Source organism: Leptonychotes weddellii, chromosome 8, assembly GCF_054177405.1.
Source record: "Leptonychotes weddellii isolate Sample4059 chromosome 8, ASM5417740v2, whole genome shotgun sequence".
Lineage (NCBI taxonomy): Eukaryota > Metazoa > Chordata > Mammalia > Carnivora > Phocidae > Leptonychotes > Leptonychotes weddellii.
In genome coordinates this window covers 105226632-105242773 of record NC_138376.1, presented here as the reverse complement: position 1 = coordinate 105242773, position 16142 = coordinate 105226632, and the positions used below count along the sequence as shown (strand labels likewise).

At 38.6% G+C, this 16142-nt stretch overlaps 1 protein-coding gene across 2 annotated transcripts in view; it reads left to right on the top strand.

Moving 5' to 3' along the window:
• MAP3K5 (mitogen-activated protein kinase kinase kinase 5) overlaps nt 1–16142 on the top strand; it is a 195075-nt gene that overhangs the window by 56844 nt on the left and 122089 nt on the right. For both annotated transcript variants that reach the window (XM_081829058.1, XM_081829057.1), the window contains one exon: nt 13296–13319. In XM_081829058.1, coding sequence (XP_081685184.1) covers nt 13296–13319 — 24 coding nt within the window. The remainder of the gene's footprint in view (nt 1–13295; nt 13320–16142) is intronic.

Genomic DNA, 16142 nt, shown 5'->3' with positions numbered 1-16142 from the left:
AAATTTGCTGATACACAGGTAGGAAAATCTTAGTGTTGAGTTCTGAGCTGCAGTTTGAGTTGCCGTTGAGGAGACTGCGTTACTAGGGAGTCTCCCGTGCACGCTGCCTGCCAGAGAAAGACCTGGAAGTTGCATAAAGTATGGTCAGGCCCCAAGCTGTGTCACCATTGGGGGTTTCATTGGGCACACCTGTCTTCAACTGGAAATCTGCCTCCTACTGAAAGGACTCTGAAAAGACACTCTCCGAATATCACCAGAAAACTGCTATCCTCTTCACTGGGAAATGATTTCAATAACTTAAAAACTTAGGGAAAGGGGAAATAAGAACCTACTGTATTTGTCTACAAAACTCAGCAGGACCCGTATCATTCTCTCCAGGATAGGAACATAATGATATGAAGGTATTTCTTCCGTGTAGAAGATTATCTAAAATGCTTTTGCAATGCAATCATTGTGTGATTCTTTGAAAAGCATCTAACAATTCAGTGAAACTCATGCTGAACCTGATATCATCCATTTCCTTTGTGAAACTTCCATGTAGCTTTATGTGGCTTTTTCTCATCTATATCTTCCTGTTTTCAAATCAAAGCCAACCTTCAGACGTGGAGTCCTAAAATCCAGAGCCATATTTCTAATGGCTTAGTAATTGTTACATGAAGATCTCGAACTCCATGACCATGCAAAAAAAAAAAAAAAAAAAAGTAATATTTTGCTTTTATCTTAGTATCTAAAGCTTGTATGGCTTTTTCTGAGAAATCTACATTTACGTTTAGCAAATACCTTTACTGCATGCCAGACAGTAAATGGGCATTGATAGGCTATCCCTTTCCAGAATACTCTGAAATAGTCCCAGGAGATTTGCTACTCTGTCTGAATCTATTTTTTCATCCTGGGGCAATTCTTTAAGCTGCCCCCACTTTATTTTACCTTAGATTTACCACTTTAAGTAATGCATCATAAAGATTTATGATGTTGTATTTTAATTAAACATTTTGCTTTGCTACTATTTACAACATATATTAGCAGTTGATAAAGGAATGAGATTATTTTATATATTCTTTTTATTGTACTATTTTCTTTACATTAAGTATTCTAAGCAGGCAGTGTTGTGTTAGACATTTTTCACTCTACCTTCTTTTTATTCTTCCCCTACTGGTATCTGGTGATTTCATTTATGACTCTCCTTTCCTGGGGAAATTTTAAAAAAATTTTTAAAAACTGAATTAAAATTACACTTGAGAGAATGAGTTGAAGCTAATCTTATCAGAAATTTGTATGGGACAAATACACTGGTTTATTTAATCGCTTTTTGTCAGCCTTTGTTTAGCTAAAATATACTCATTTAGCTAAAATATACTCATTTATCTTATACATAATAGCTGCTTGTAACCTTTTTTTTAGCTAAAATATGCTCATTTAGCTAAAATATACTCATTTATCTTATACATAATAGCTGCTTGTAACCGAGCACTTACTCTGTACTTTCCCCACATACATTTTCACATTTAATTCTAAAAACATCCCTGTGGGGTATATTATGACCTATTATATCACTCTTTTATAGAACTGCAAACTAAGGTTCAAATAAATTCAATCATTTGCCCTAGTTGATATAACTAGTAAAGCCTAGGTCTGCCTGACTCCAAAGCCCACCCTCCGAACCACTAAACTTTATTTAATTTCTTCTAGTTAGAAGGGTATCCAGGTTTCCCTGTTAAGTGTGTTCATTTATAAAACCCATCAACTGTGTCTGTCTCCCTGAGTTGTTCCATGTGACACCCATCCTTTCTTTTCTCTCCCTCCTTCCATTAACTTAAGCTTTTGCCATTGTTTTTTTGTTGTTTGTTTTGTTTTTTAGCTTGTTCCTAGCCCAAATAAGTGTCTGGTTGCAGAGGACAAAGATCTCTGGGATAAAAAGTATTTTTTTCAGTCTAACAATTTCCCCTGAGCCCTAGAAATTTTTCTGGTCCTCTGCTATTGAGAAAAGTCTGTGTGTGTGTGTGTGTGTGTGTGTGTGTGTGTGTTTAATTTTATTAATTTCTATTGTCATTCATTATAGGTGTAATCCCTGCCTTCTACCAAAAGAAAATAAAATTTTTGTGAAAAAAGGCAGAACAAGAGTTATTATACATAAGATATTCTGTATAGATTAGCCTAATAAAGTAAAAATGAAGCATCTCCCTGTTTTCGCAGAACAAAGACAGAATGAGAATGCTATTCTTGTCACATAGCTTCCCTTACATTGATTCTTTGGACATCTAGAACGTATGGCTACACCAGTTTAATTTTCATCTGCTGCTCTTTGTTGAAGACAGCAGTTTCTCTTTGGCAGCAAATTCTCTGGACGAAATTATAGGAAAAAACTTTTAAGTTTCACTTCCTAAAAAATAATTGATAGGAACCATAAAAGTACCTGAAAGCTATGTCTGAGTTTTCATATGAAAGGATATTGAGAATCTAATCAAATCCCGTACTTGTAATAAGTTTTGTATCCATCTGAAATCACAAGTAATATCTTAGAAGAATGAAATATTTCTCTTTTTTTTCAAAAAAAGATTATTGCACATTGAGAAAGACAAGTTGATATTTTTCCCCTTAGCATTTTAACAACGCAATGTTCACAGTTTTCTTTAAATAAATATCATGACAACTTCTTAGGTGCCTGTCAATGAGACTCTATGCTAAGACTTACATTTGCTTGAAAATAAGAAATGGCTGAAACTTTTTTTTTCAGATTAACTTCATGCATTACAGAAATGATCAGACCTCCAGTTGGGGTCTCTCAGGAAATGGGAGAGTTAAGTCTGGACACTACTGACCAATGAGATGCACAAAATGCATCTAACATCAGAAAGGACTTGAGGGAAATGAACGGCCATTGTGTAGAGTGTGGAAATTATTTTAATGAGCCATTTCTTCTATCATCAGAAATTCCTGTTTAACAAAACAGCTCTCAGCTCCAATTCTTGAGATTCTTCCCCCGTTTTCCCTTCTTCAGCTCCCTCTCTTCCTTTTAGGCCACTCCCCACTCACTTTATACAATGCTACTTATAAAAACAAAGCAAAACAAAACAAGGAAATACCACTGTGCACCATCAGATAGTCAACAGTTAAAAGCCCTTCTAATGCCCATGCCGAGGCTGTGGAGAGTGGGAAACAGGCACTGCTGGTGGGAGGGGATATTGGCACTACTTCCAAAGAGCAATTTGGCAACACCTAATATTATCAGATGAGCAGGGCACCAAGACTCAGCAACTCTGTCTCTGGATGTGTACTGCACAAAGAGTCTCTGGCATGCAGAAGGAGATCTAATCAACAATGTTATATTGACATTGTTTGTAATAACCCCTCCCCCAAAAGAATTGTTAAATACCTATCAACGAGAGAATGAACAAATACCTCCTGGTATAATCATTTGGTGGAATATTAGAGAGCGCTTAACGTGAGTTAACTAGAGCTTTATGTGTCACTATCGATACATCTCAAAAACAGTGTTGAGAGCAAAAACAAATTACAGAAGCATGTGTGTGGTATGATACCATCCATGCAAAATCTAATCACATGCAAGAGAGTGCTTTTATACCTATTTGTGTTACAGAAGATTGACGTACGCATGGGAATTAAAAACAACAAATTCAGAATAGTTATCTCTTCGGGGGATAGGCATAGAATAGAACCGGGGGTGGGAGAAGGACAGGAGTCTTCAAGTTTACCTGTAATATTGAATTTCTAAGTCAAGGTGGTATATACATGGGTGTGTGATAATTTCTATACTTTTTATATAGTTGAAATATTTCACAATTAATTCTTTTTTTAAGGAAGAAGTCTGTGATACTTTGTTATTTCCTGTGTCTATCAGGATAATTTACACACATTTCGGGCATTTGAATGCCCAAATCGTTTTTAATTTCTTTTTCCTAATGTTCTGTGATTAAAAAGGCTCAGATGCGTTTGGATCTTTCTGCACCAAGATGGGCTTTATTCCCATTTTATCTACTACAGAATAAAAATATCTTAGAGATTGATATGCATATCAGTTAGTGGTGACAGAGCTTGTGTTGAAAAGGAATGATTATGTGAGATTATTCCCTTTTCAAGAAATTTAGTTGTATTTTTCTCCTTAATCATGACTTGAAAAGTTATTTTACAGATGGGATTTTCCTTAGTAGACTGTTCTCTGCAGTAATCTGTCTACATGCTTAATCCTTCACTATCTCACTGAGTATATCACACATGTATATGATGGTGGAACTTCTTACTCTGCCTCAATGCATCTAGTATTTTCTAGATTGGGATCTGACTAGCATGAAATCATGGGTGCACAAACCAGAATTTGTAACACCATCACTAAAATAGCCCTTTAAGAATCATCAATTTTTTTTTTTTTTGGAAGAGTTATACTTTCTAGATATTTCCAGCTTGCTTACTTTTTTTTTTTTTTAAAGATTTTATTTATTTATTTGACAGAGAGAGACACAGCGAGAGAGGGAACACAAGCAGGGGGAGTGGGAGAGGGAGAGGGAGAAGCAGGCTTCCCGCTGAGCAGGGAGCCCGATGCGGGGCTCGATCCCAGGACCTTGGGATCATGACCTGAGCCGAAGGCAGACGCTTAACGACTGAGCCACCCAGGCGCCCCTAAGAATCATCAATTTTTAACAGTATGTTCCTCAAAAAATTAAAAATAGAATTGGGCGCCTGGGTGGCTCAGTCGGTTAAGCGACTGCCTTCGGCTCAGGTCATGATCCTGGAGTCCCTGGATCGAGTCCCGCATCGGGCTCCCTGCTCGGCAGGGAGTCTGCTTCTCCCTCAGACCTTCCCCCCTCTCATGTGCTCTCTCTCAGTCTCTCTCTCTCAAATAAATAAATAAAATCTTTAAAAAAAAAATTAAAAATAGAATTACCATATGATCCAGAATTTCACTTCTGGACATATACCCAAAAGAACTGAAAGCAGGCTCTCAAAGAGATATTTCTTCACCCATGTCCCTAGTAGCATTATTCACAATAGCCAAAAGGTAGAAGGAACCTAAATGTCCATCAATAAATGAGTGGATAAAACAAAATGGTATATATGCACAATGGAATATTATTTAGCCTTAAAAAGGAAGGAAATTCTGACACATGCTACAACATGGATGAAACTTGAGAACTATCATAGTTGCTCATTCAAACAGTTCTGTGGTACTTACGATCCTTTATCTGCAGGTGCAGAGGGATCCAATCTCCTTTAGAACTTATTGTGAGAAATTGGATATTAAGTCTGTTTTTCTGATACTTATTCATTTCTACTTGAAGCAAATTGTGATAGTTTTGAAAACAGTAGTGATGTCCTTGTTGTCCATTTCAGTGATTGTGCCAGTTTCCAGTAAACTGATGAAGACATGAGGGTAATTTTTGGTATAAATATTTCAAACCTAAATTGAATTTTTACTTGTATCTAGTGAATCCACTCCGATTCCATAGTGTTCTTAAACCCATCATTTTTTTCCCCTCTTACACCCCCAATTCCTTTTCTTAAAGTTTTACCTCCCTTATCAAAGTTAATTACTAGGAGAAATTTAGTTTTTGTTCGAATTGTGTATGAAATCAACATTTGTATTTTTTCAATGGTTTATGATTTTTTTTAGTTTAACAGTGAATTTGTCTTGGATTCTTTTCAGCACTTTTTAATAGCACCCACTTAGCCAGTAGTATAAGTTACATACTCAGTAAATGTTAGGGAAAGAGTCATTCAAAAACACGACCCTATAAAGTAGTTTAACAATTTAGTAGTGGACCGGAAACATTGACCCTGTGTCCTCTTAATATGAAGTGCTGCCTCTGGACATTCCTGCAAGCATCCTGCTAACTTGATAACTGACCATTGATTTGTAAACCTGGGCACTCTGTCCTGTCTCTGGTGCAACATAGCCCTCATACACACTTCTTATTATTTCATGGAGAGATCTTTCTTTCTGTTGGGAGAGGAAACAGTCTTGTTTCTTCATTTTACTTCTGGGAATGACCTGCCTTTTCTGTGAGCTATAGTCATTCCACGTCAAATTGTAGCGGGGAGTGATTTGGGGAAGGAGCAGATGAGTAGCCCATGTGAGCACTGCTTCCTCAAGATTTTCTCTGAGGATCTTGAATTGACAAACTAGACACATGGTTTATTTAGCGTGAGTTGATTTCCCAGTTGTAGAGTCCATCCCTGAGGTTTTGGAAAGGGCTGGAGACTGGAGAACCCAGTTTTCTTTCATGTCAATTAGCAATATCACATCTACCAAGGAATTTTCTGTATACTGGATAGAGTATGCCTTTGCTCTCCTTTCTCATTCCTCCGTTATCCTCCCCACCTCCGCCCAACATTTCTGGTGTCTGATTACCATTTTGTCAAAGAAAGAAAGGAAGTCTGTGCTACACTGTCATCGTATCATAAGTTGGCACCAGGTATTTTCTTCATCGGTAGAGACTTTCATCATAGGCCCATGAGTTAGAATACGTTAAAGAGCAAGAAGGAATACTTCTGCACACAGAAAATAAGAGTCTAAAAGCCTCCTGACTCCCACCCAAAGGGGGCAAGGCTTATCTGAATTCTGTTCCCTTTTGTTCATTATAAATAAATGATCCTTCTGTGCAAGTTGATCTCTGTGGCACTGTAACACATCTTCCAACTTAGGTCATTTTAGAATGCATCCTTGAAATTTTTACTGAAATTTATGTGAAAAAGGTGATTTACTGTACAGAAATCCATAGTACCTCTAGCTATACAACAAGGTTTTGTTGTTGTTGTTGTTGTTTTAAGAAATACCTGCGTTTGGGGGGCGCCTGGGTGGCTCAGTTGGTTAAGCGACTGCCTTCGGCTCAGGTCATGATCCTGGAGTCCAGGGATCAAGTCCCGCATCGGGCTCTCTGCTCGGCAGGGAGTCTGCTTCTCCCTCTGACCCTCCCCCTCTCATGCTCTCTCTCTCTCATTCTCTCTCTCAAATAAATAAATAAATAAAAATCTTAAAAAAAAAATAAAAGAAATACCTGCGTTTGAATAATTTGGTCCAATTAGGTGTTGCTGAAAGAAACAGCTGGTGTCAAAGAAGAGGAAGTTAATTATAATAGCAACACATTATAAAAAGTTAAAAAGCTGTTTCAAATTCTGTATGTGTAAAATGTCACTCATCAACATCCCAGCCCCGTTTAAAGACCTGTCTCTACTTACAGCAAGACATATTTATTTAAATATAAAATAAAACTCAGGGGCGCCTGGGTGGCTCAGTCGTTAAGCATCTGCCTTCGGCTCAGGTCATGATCCCAGGGTCCTGGGATCGAGCCCCACATCGGGCTCCCTGCTCCGTGGGGAGCCTGCTTCTCCCTCTCCCACTCCCCCTGCTTGTGTTCCCTCTCTCGCTGTGTCTCTGTCAAATAAATAAATAAAATCTTAAAAAAATAATAAAAAATAAATAAAAATAAATAAATAAAACTCAGAGGGAAGGACGAGAGAGTCTAGAATTTCTTGTAGGATTACTTTCCAGCTTTGGTATAAGTTAACTTGACTTTTGGTAGGTTGTTTTAATTAACCGTTGCTCATATCAAGAGCAGGATGTGTTCTCACCCCTCGTCACTAAACAGTACGGGTTATACAGTGTCTCTAGATCTGGTTAAATAGGAACCGAGTTGGGGTTGTTTGCCTTGATAATATTAAGACTCATACTGTGTATGTCTTTAAAATGCTTAAAGTACTTTCATAAGCTTATTTCAATTGTTCTTTAAAAACAGTCCAAGGAGATAGACAAGTTAGGTACTTACTACATGGACGAGGCAGATAAAAGATACTTCCTTTACAAATAAGAAATAAACCCAGGGCGCCTGGGTGGCTCAGTTGGTTAAGCGACTGCCTTCGGCTCAGGTTATGATCCTGGAGTCCCGGGATCGAGTCCCGCATGGGCTCCCTGCTCAGCGGGGAGTCTGCTCCTCCCTCTCCTGCTCCCCTCTCTTGTGCTCACTCTCTCTCTCAAATAAATAAATAAAATCTTTTTTAAAAAAAGAAATAAACCCAGGGCGCCTGGGTGGCTCAGTTGGTTAAGCGACTGCCTTCGGCTCAGGTCATGATCCTGGAGTCCCGGGATCGAGTCCCGCATCGGGCTCCCTGCTCAGCGGGGAGTCTGCTCCTCCCTCTCCCGCTCCCCTCTCTTGCGCTCTCTCTCTCAAATAAATAAAATCTTTAAAAAAAAAAAAAAAAGAAATAAACCCAGGGAGATACAGTGACGCAGAGGCACACACAGTTAGTGTTGAAACAGGGCGAGCCCCATGTTGTCTGACTTGTCATCGCACATACTTCTAAGTCTGCACACAGATTTCATGTCCTATAAAAATAGAATTTTCTGGATTCTTATTAGATCATCAAGGGTTTTTTTTTTTAACTTGAGCCTTTCTACAAGCATAACGTGTAAGCACAAGTATAATGCATTTCCTAAGTGCTTTGATGGGCCAGCTCTCTTCCTGAACTGGCTCGGCTTTATTTTAGCAGCGTGCTTGAGGGTAAGGATGAGCCCCACCTCCTCAGTGAGGCCCAGGGTGTTCACAAAACAGCCCCTCGAATGTTTCCTAGTCTTGTTTCGAAGTTTTGAAATTAGGTAAGAGGATGGAGCTGGGGAGCGTAAGAAATATTCCTCTTTTACCCAACTTTGGTGGAAAACTTGCCCAGTTCCCCTTGGACAGGAAGAGGGATCAGAAGGGAGGACCCAGAAGGTCACCAGCTGGGGGCCGTGTTCTTCCATGGTCAGGAGCTCCCAGCCTGCTCCTTTTCTTTCAGGAAACTGAGATCCTGCTTGCTAGCTCTGCTTCTCCCAGCCTGAATCAATTTAACTTGGCAACCCCACGTCAGCTGTTCCCACTTCCTTCCCCTGGCTGTAACTGCTTAAATCCTAGGCACAAACAGTTTCCAGTTGTGGAGCTACTCCATTTATTTATCCTTAAAATGACCTCGGCGAAGTTATATTGTCCCAAATAGCTATCAGAAGTTGTCTCTGTCTCACCTTGCAAAGAGACCTAGATTAGATTGTCTCTTTTGTCTTCATTCCCTCTTTGGTTATTAAAGGGTACTGGAGAATGGAGAAAAAAACATTTCTGGGTGTTTCTGGTGTAGGCAGGGGGTACGCTGACCAGATGGCCCCTAAAGACTTCAGACAAGTCTGAAGTTGCAGTGAGGTAATGCATCCTCAAAACATTTCACTAGGAAGGAACTGGAGTTTATTTTATTGTCTTATTTTGAGGCACTTTAGTTGAGAAGTTTCAATGCAGTGATGTGAAATACAGCAGTTGTGTCTTAAATTTGATACCCCTTCCTCCTTTTTTTTCTCCTTCAGTGTGTTTAGTAGACGTTAAACATTCACTATTCTGCCTGAGTAGGGAGATACCTTGAGAGGTCTTGTTTGCTATTTATTGTACTGAGTTAAAACGCACAAATTGTCCTTTTTTTTCTTCTGAGTGGATGTGTCATGTAAGGTTACATCATAAACTGTGAGTAAACTCTGTCTCCTTCAAGAGAATAACTTATATTCATTTAGCCTCTATAAAACATAAGCAACAGTTAATAAGAATTCAGTAGATCCCAGGATTTTTTTTTTCGTTTAACAGTGAATTTTTATTGGATTCTTTTCAGTACTTCTAAATAGTAGCTAACTTAGTAGCATAAGTTACATGCTCAGTAAATATTAGGGATAGAGTCATTTGAAAATATGACCCTGTAAAGTAGTTTAACAATTTAGTAGTGAACCAGAAGCAATGAACCTGCGCCCTTTTAATAAAAAGTGCTGCCTCTGGACATTCCTGCAAGCATCCTGCTTACTTGATAACTGACCATTGATTTGTAAACCTGGGCACTCTGTCCTGTCTCTGGTGCAACATAGCCCTCATACACACTTCTTATTATTTCCCGGAGGGATTTTTCATGGGAGTGATTTTAATACAGTTTCCTAATTTGTTATATTGCAAAATGAAATGAAAGCAAAGAAGACATGTAAGAGGCTTGTTATTCCAACGAGCCATTCTTCAGGAAGATGTAGCATATTGGTTCTAAGCCAACAGCAGCTTATTTTCTGTAGGGCCAAGCAGAGGGAGCCTTGAGCCTGCTCAGTGTTCCCCACTGCTCCCTTTATTATTACCTCCATTTCTGGGCCCGGTGCGCCAAGAGAGAGGTGCTGGTAGAGTAGCTCCTGCGCTGGGCATGAGAGCATCTCCCCTTCCTGTGGCACAAGGACAGTGCTCACTGTGATAGGCCTTTAGCCAGAAGCAAATGCTAGAACACAGAGTTGGAAGAGACGGGCAGTCACTCAACCCAACTCTTAGTGTGTTATATTAGAGAGAGGAGAAATGACAGAGCCAGGACTTACACATTTCTACTGTGATTCATAGCCCAATATTTTATACTTTCATTAACTTATTCATTTAGTCATGCTTTTATTGAGTACCTACCCTATGCCATATGACTTACTAGGCAACCAGTGGGGTATGAAGATGAATAAAACACCTGAGATGCTCAGGATGTAGGATGGGAGAATCCTATGATGACGCATCTGCAGTTGGTACCTCTGTTGTTGTCATGGAGGTCTGAACAGGGGGTAATGGTGGCAGAAATAAGGACATCATCTCCTTCTATTGGGAAGATTGGTGTCATTGAAGGCACCTTCGCAGAGAACGGACTTCTTATGCAGTGCACAGAGGATATTGTGCAGTAGAGGAAGAAGAGAAGGACATTCCCTTGTTACTTGGAGGGAGGAGAGGGGGGTGTTACTATCACAAGAGAGCAGTGTCCGAAAGACTATGGTTTACTTCTCTGAAGAGATGCTCCGTAAATCAAGTTTGGAAAATTCTGCATACTGTGTTACTGGTTTTGTGATTATCCAGCATTGTTGTATTTATTTTTTCATGAATGATTGTGTGTGTGTGTGTGTGTGTGAGAGAGAGAGAGAGAGAGAGAGGGAGAGTCAGGGAAGGGGGGTGGAGAAAGAGAGATGCACTACCTATGAAATACCTGTAGGAAAAGCTGCTTTGACTCTTCCTCCACAATGTCACTCATTCGTCTCTTGATTTCTGTGCCCTGGGCATCACTATTGTCCAAGCCCTTATTTTGACGTCCCTGAACTTTTGCAGTGCCACCTAAATGGTCTTTTCCCTCCAATACTAAATACCACCGTCGAATTAGTATTTTTTTAAACTTTAACAAGATTTACCTTTTATGTATTTGTCTTTCTTGGGTAACATATTTACCTGATACAAAAATTTAGAAGTGCAAAAGGATATATAGTGAAAAGTCATTCTCTCATCTTTGTCCCCCATCCAGCCAGCTCCCCCTCCACTGGCAACCACTATTGTTAGATTCTTGAATATTCTTCTAGAGAGATTTTATGAATGTACAAATTAAAATTTTCTTTTTCTCCCCTTGATACATAAATAGGAGCATAGGTTAAAAACCATTCTGTACTTTGATTTTTTTTCACTTAGTTGGCTTAGTGTATCCTGGAGATCTTTCCATATCGCTGCATGAAGAACTTCCTCGTTCTTCCTTGGCATTGTATTCCATTGACTGGATGTACCATAGTTTATTCAACTAGTTTCTAGCTGATAGACATTGATGGTGTTCCTAGCCTTTGCTGTTACGGTGTCCCAATGTGTGCTGATACTTCTTTATGTATATTGTTCACCTTAGAAAACAGTGTGACTGCCAATTACTCACAAAACAAAGTATTTTGGCATTCAGGGCTTTCTCCAATAAGGCCCCAAATAACTTTCTAATACTGTTGGTACATGCCGAAATCAACTTTCTTCTTAGTCTAATGATTAAACTCAAGATCTTTTTCAAATACCTCTTTAACTCTCTCTTTATACTTCCCAAAATGAACTAAATGAACTGTCTTCTCTAGCCCCTGATAAAAATATATGTTATTCCCTGAAGGGGCCTTTGCTGTTCTGGGTCATCTAACTTGGATCTCCACCTTCCTGCTTTGCCTTTGGAAGTTGTCTGTCTTCCTTGGCTCACCTTGAGTTCCACCTTCTCTGCTGATCTTCCCAGGCTTCCTTACTTCTTAGTAACATCCTCTTTCTCTCGAAAACACAAGACCTTACTGTAGTATAACTCTTTCGATTTACCATGTGTGTACATATATGCATGTGGACCCAGGCATGAACTGTTTCTTTGTAAATGTGTATGTGTCCTTTTTTTTTCCTTTTGTGAAGTATTGAAGGGCCTCTTGTACTATTTTATATATATCATTATGGCTTTCAAAATTACCCAGCACCATTCCTTCCTCAATAGCTTTTTATTTACTCATCTGCTGTCGTTAAAACATTCAAAAATCCTATATACTGCTCTAAGCCAATGACCTTGTCAGTTCCCCTTTGCCCCCATGTTGATCTTGGGATGAAGAATGATGGTCAGTTGACTGGACTTTGAATTGTTCCTCTGTTCATGCCTTACCTCACCAGATCTGGCTCTTCTTCTTAGCCAGATGGACCCACCCTTGAGGCACCACAAAAGCCTACATTCCCTGTTTCCATGACAACATACATGCCATCATTTCCAAAATTCTGTCCATTTCTCTTTCTAAATCATGATTCCCCAACCTCAGTGAAGCCTTTATGCCATAGGCTTTTCCAGATTGTCTCTTCCATGCCTCTACTCATTTAAACATCCAGAAATAATGATAATGAGAGCTAGCTTTATCAAGAGCTTTTTATGCACCTGACATAGTATAGCTACATTATTTGCATGAACTCACTCCTCACAACCTAGAAGATAGGGAAACTGCCTTCAGTGTATTTCTCACATTCCACTTTTTGTTGAACAATACGTAAATTATATTTATGACTATTTATTGTCAGATGATCTTACGTATGTGTTGGGTTTGCCCACTCTGATAAGTAGCCAATACCCTTTATTTCCCAGGAGACAGCATGTGCATGGTCTCCTCCCAGAGTTTGAGTAATATTGTACATCAGAAAACTGAACTTCTTTTAGCCTTTTCCTAAAAAGATCATGGCTAATAATTCTGTGCATACATACTCTGCAAGAATGATTTTTAGATTATTCAGTTTTTGGATTTTATATGTTTGTACCGTTTCCTTTAAACCATTGAGAATCCTCTTATGTTCTTTCATTTCCATCAGATTGTCAATTTCTCCGATACAGGAATTTATGGTATACTCCCTGAAATTTCTGATTGCTAATAAAATTGTTAATACACATTTTCCTACATCACATAGTTTAATTAAATATTGAATTAATTTTGTATTAACTTCTGCTTTTCTTCTTTTCTCATTTTTCAGGAAATCATTTGCCAGAAGAATACTGTGAGTATTTTCCTTAATTCTTCCAGAAATTTTTTATCTTTTCTGTTCCACCAACTAATCTCTGGCCGTTTTTTTATCTCCACAAATTGTTAATTTCTCTGTTTTCCCTTTTCAGAGTTTCTGATGTATCCATATAAATATGGTTATTTTATCAAAACATTTCTTTAAAAGGAAACTTTTTACAGTAGTGGGAGATGACACTGATGCCTGTTTATTGCATATATACTTATAGTTTGGAAAAAAGTGTTTCCATAGTATATCCAATTTTGTGTAATTCTGAGTGGCACTTAGGCAGCATATATATACACACACTGCATATATGTGTATGTGTGTGTTTATACACGTTTATATCTACATACACACTATATAACACAAATACACACGTATGTACACAGACGTATACAGATGCATAGATATCTATTATCTATTTATCTATACAGATTGATTTAAGTTCCTGAGTCTTGTAGTCTGCCTTTGAGACCACACCACAGAATTCCTACCTTCCACGCAATATTAAACAAAAGTTAAAAAGTGATAAAAATAAATTTCAAATTTTAAAAATGCATGAAGAAAAATTACACAATTTATATCTAAGGGAACCAGCCTTGTTATGTTAGTGGTTGTATTTTTCATTTGGAAAATAAGCCAGTATTTAAAGAATGTATCTTTGCAACTTACAGTGAAAATAATATCCTACATAAAGATCTGCCCCTGAATTGATTTAAGATGGTAAGATTAAAAATACAATTGTAGTTTTTCCTTAGACCAGAAAGTTTAAAACTTACTGTTATGATTGTACCAAGTCAGAGACTCATTGCAACATAAATAAAGTTGTCATTATGCACTTTTATTCCTCACATCTCTGCAGGAAATGAGCAATTATTGCTTCAGACATCTATTTCGTGTAACAGTTTTATTAAACAAATACTGATCGAACATGTATTGTGTGTCAGGCTTTGGGCTTGGTGCCATAGGGATTCACTATGGCAGTTGAAAATGGAGGCAGCCAGATTCGTAACTGCTCCGGGAGACAGCAAATGACTAGTGCCAGAGTCTAGTTCGGGGAGAAGGTCGGTAAGCAGATCAGCGAAGACACATGTTAGAAAATTAACTCAAGGCAATGTGCTGAAGAGCGGGTGGCCATATACCAAGTAGTCACAGAAGGTCTTTGAGAGGAGGTGGCCTTTACCGGAGACCTGGTAAGAAAGAGCTAATCATGACCACTGGCAGATCAGACATGTGGAGAAGCAGGGTTATAAGGTTTCCGAGTATTGCCCATGACGAACAGGTCACCTGTTGGCTTGAGTAAGCTCCTGGGCTTCAGGGGCTGGGTGTCCTTCTCAAGAGCTGAGGGTTTTGAGCCGATACTTCAATATGTTTGAATGCTGAGCACATTTCTTCCCAGAAACTTAATTCATTTTCCACACACATACACTTACGTTCATCTTTATGTAGCTTTTAAAAATTGAAAAACAGAATCAGCATTATTTTTTTTACATAAAGATCATAGAATAGGACTAGGTTTTGAACTGTAGGTTTTTACAGCCAGGAACACAGACATGGGCCAGAGAGACCGCTGTTGTTATTTTATGAGCATGCCTCAGTGTTTTGAAATTTAAGATGTGGTCTTTCTTTTTCAAGAAGCATGCTTAAATATTTTAGAATTAGTACCTTATTAATAAAAGGCAGTTATTCCGCCTAAGGTGTTTTTCTTGATCATACGGTGTTTTCTTTATTTATTTGCTTTGGATTATCAGTTGTTTCAAACTATGGGTACAACAGCAATCTATCAACAGAAATTGCAGTAGTAAGATTCCTGAGGTATGAGTGAGCCAACCTGGGAGATAAATAGTCTAGTTTTCATCATTCTGAAAAAAAGTGCTTTTCTCAGCAGTTGGTTTCTTTAAAAACAAAACAGCAACAAATAAAAAAACAGTGTCACAAGCAACCCTCACACTTTCTCCCCACTGCACGCTCACAGGGGTCTTAGCTCACGCCTAGGAGCATCCATGTGGCTCCTGAAGCTTCATCACTTCCCCAACAATGGGGAATTGGCAAAAAATATATTTATTGCCTTAGAAACATAGGAAAGAGACTCCAAAAAGTGCAGTGAGGCCAGGAACTTAGGAAGACCTTAGCATGTTGGTTATTTTCTGTGAGGACTCTGAAGCCTTATTCCATGGGGTTTGAAGGAGACGGTTGCAGGAATCCATTTTTCTCTGCTGTTGGCATGACTCTCATTTTTCTGTCTTTACCTCTCCCCTGCTACTGTACACCCAGACATCTGAGAGTCATTCTCTCCCAGAATTAGTTTTATACAGATGCATTTTTCCCTGATGCCCAGTATTTCAATAGTTATGTATCCTATTTCATGTCTTAGACACAATGACATGTGTTATTGTGTCATTAAGACTTCTGAGGATACAGAACTTTATCCAGCAGCAGCAGAATACTATTTCAAAATGCTAATAGTGCTTTTCTGGTTTATTGGCTTTTCATCTGTTTGTTCTAACTTTTGACTTGGAAGATTCAGAGAATTTTCTTTTTGAATTTTGAGTTATAGTACTTATCTAAGACAGGGGTATTTGATTCTGTTGCTCTTTTTTAACCCACTCATAGTTAAAGCTCTAGAAGCTTTGGGAAGCAACCTCTGGTACACTCGCCTTTCTTTTCTTTTCTTTTCTTTTTTTTTTTTTATTCTTATGTTAATCCCCATACATTACATCACTAGTTCTAGATGAAGTGTTCCATGATTCATTGTTCGTGCACAACACCCAGTGCTCCATGCAGAACGTGCCCTCCTCAATACCCACCACCAGGCCA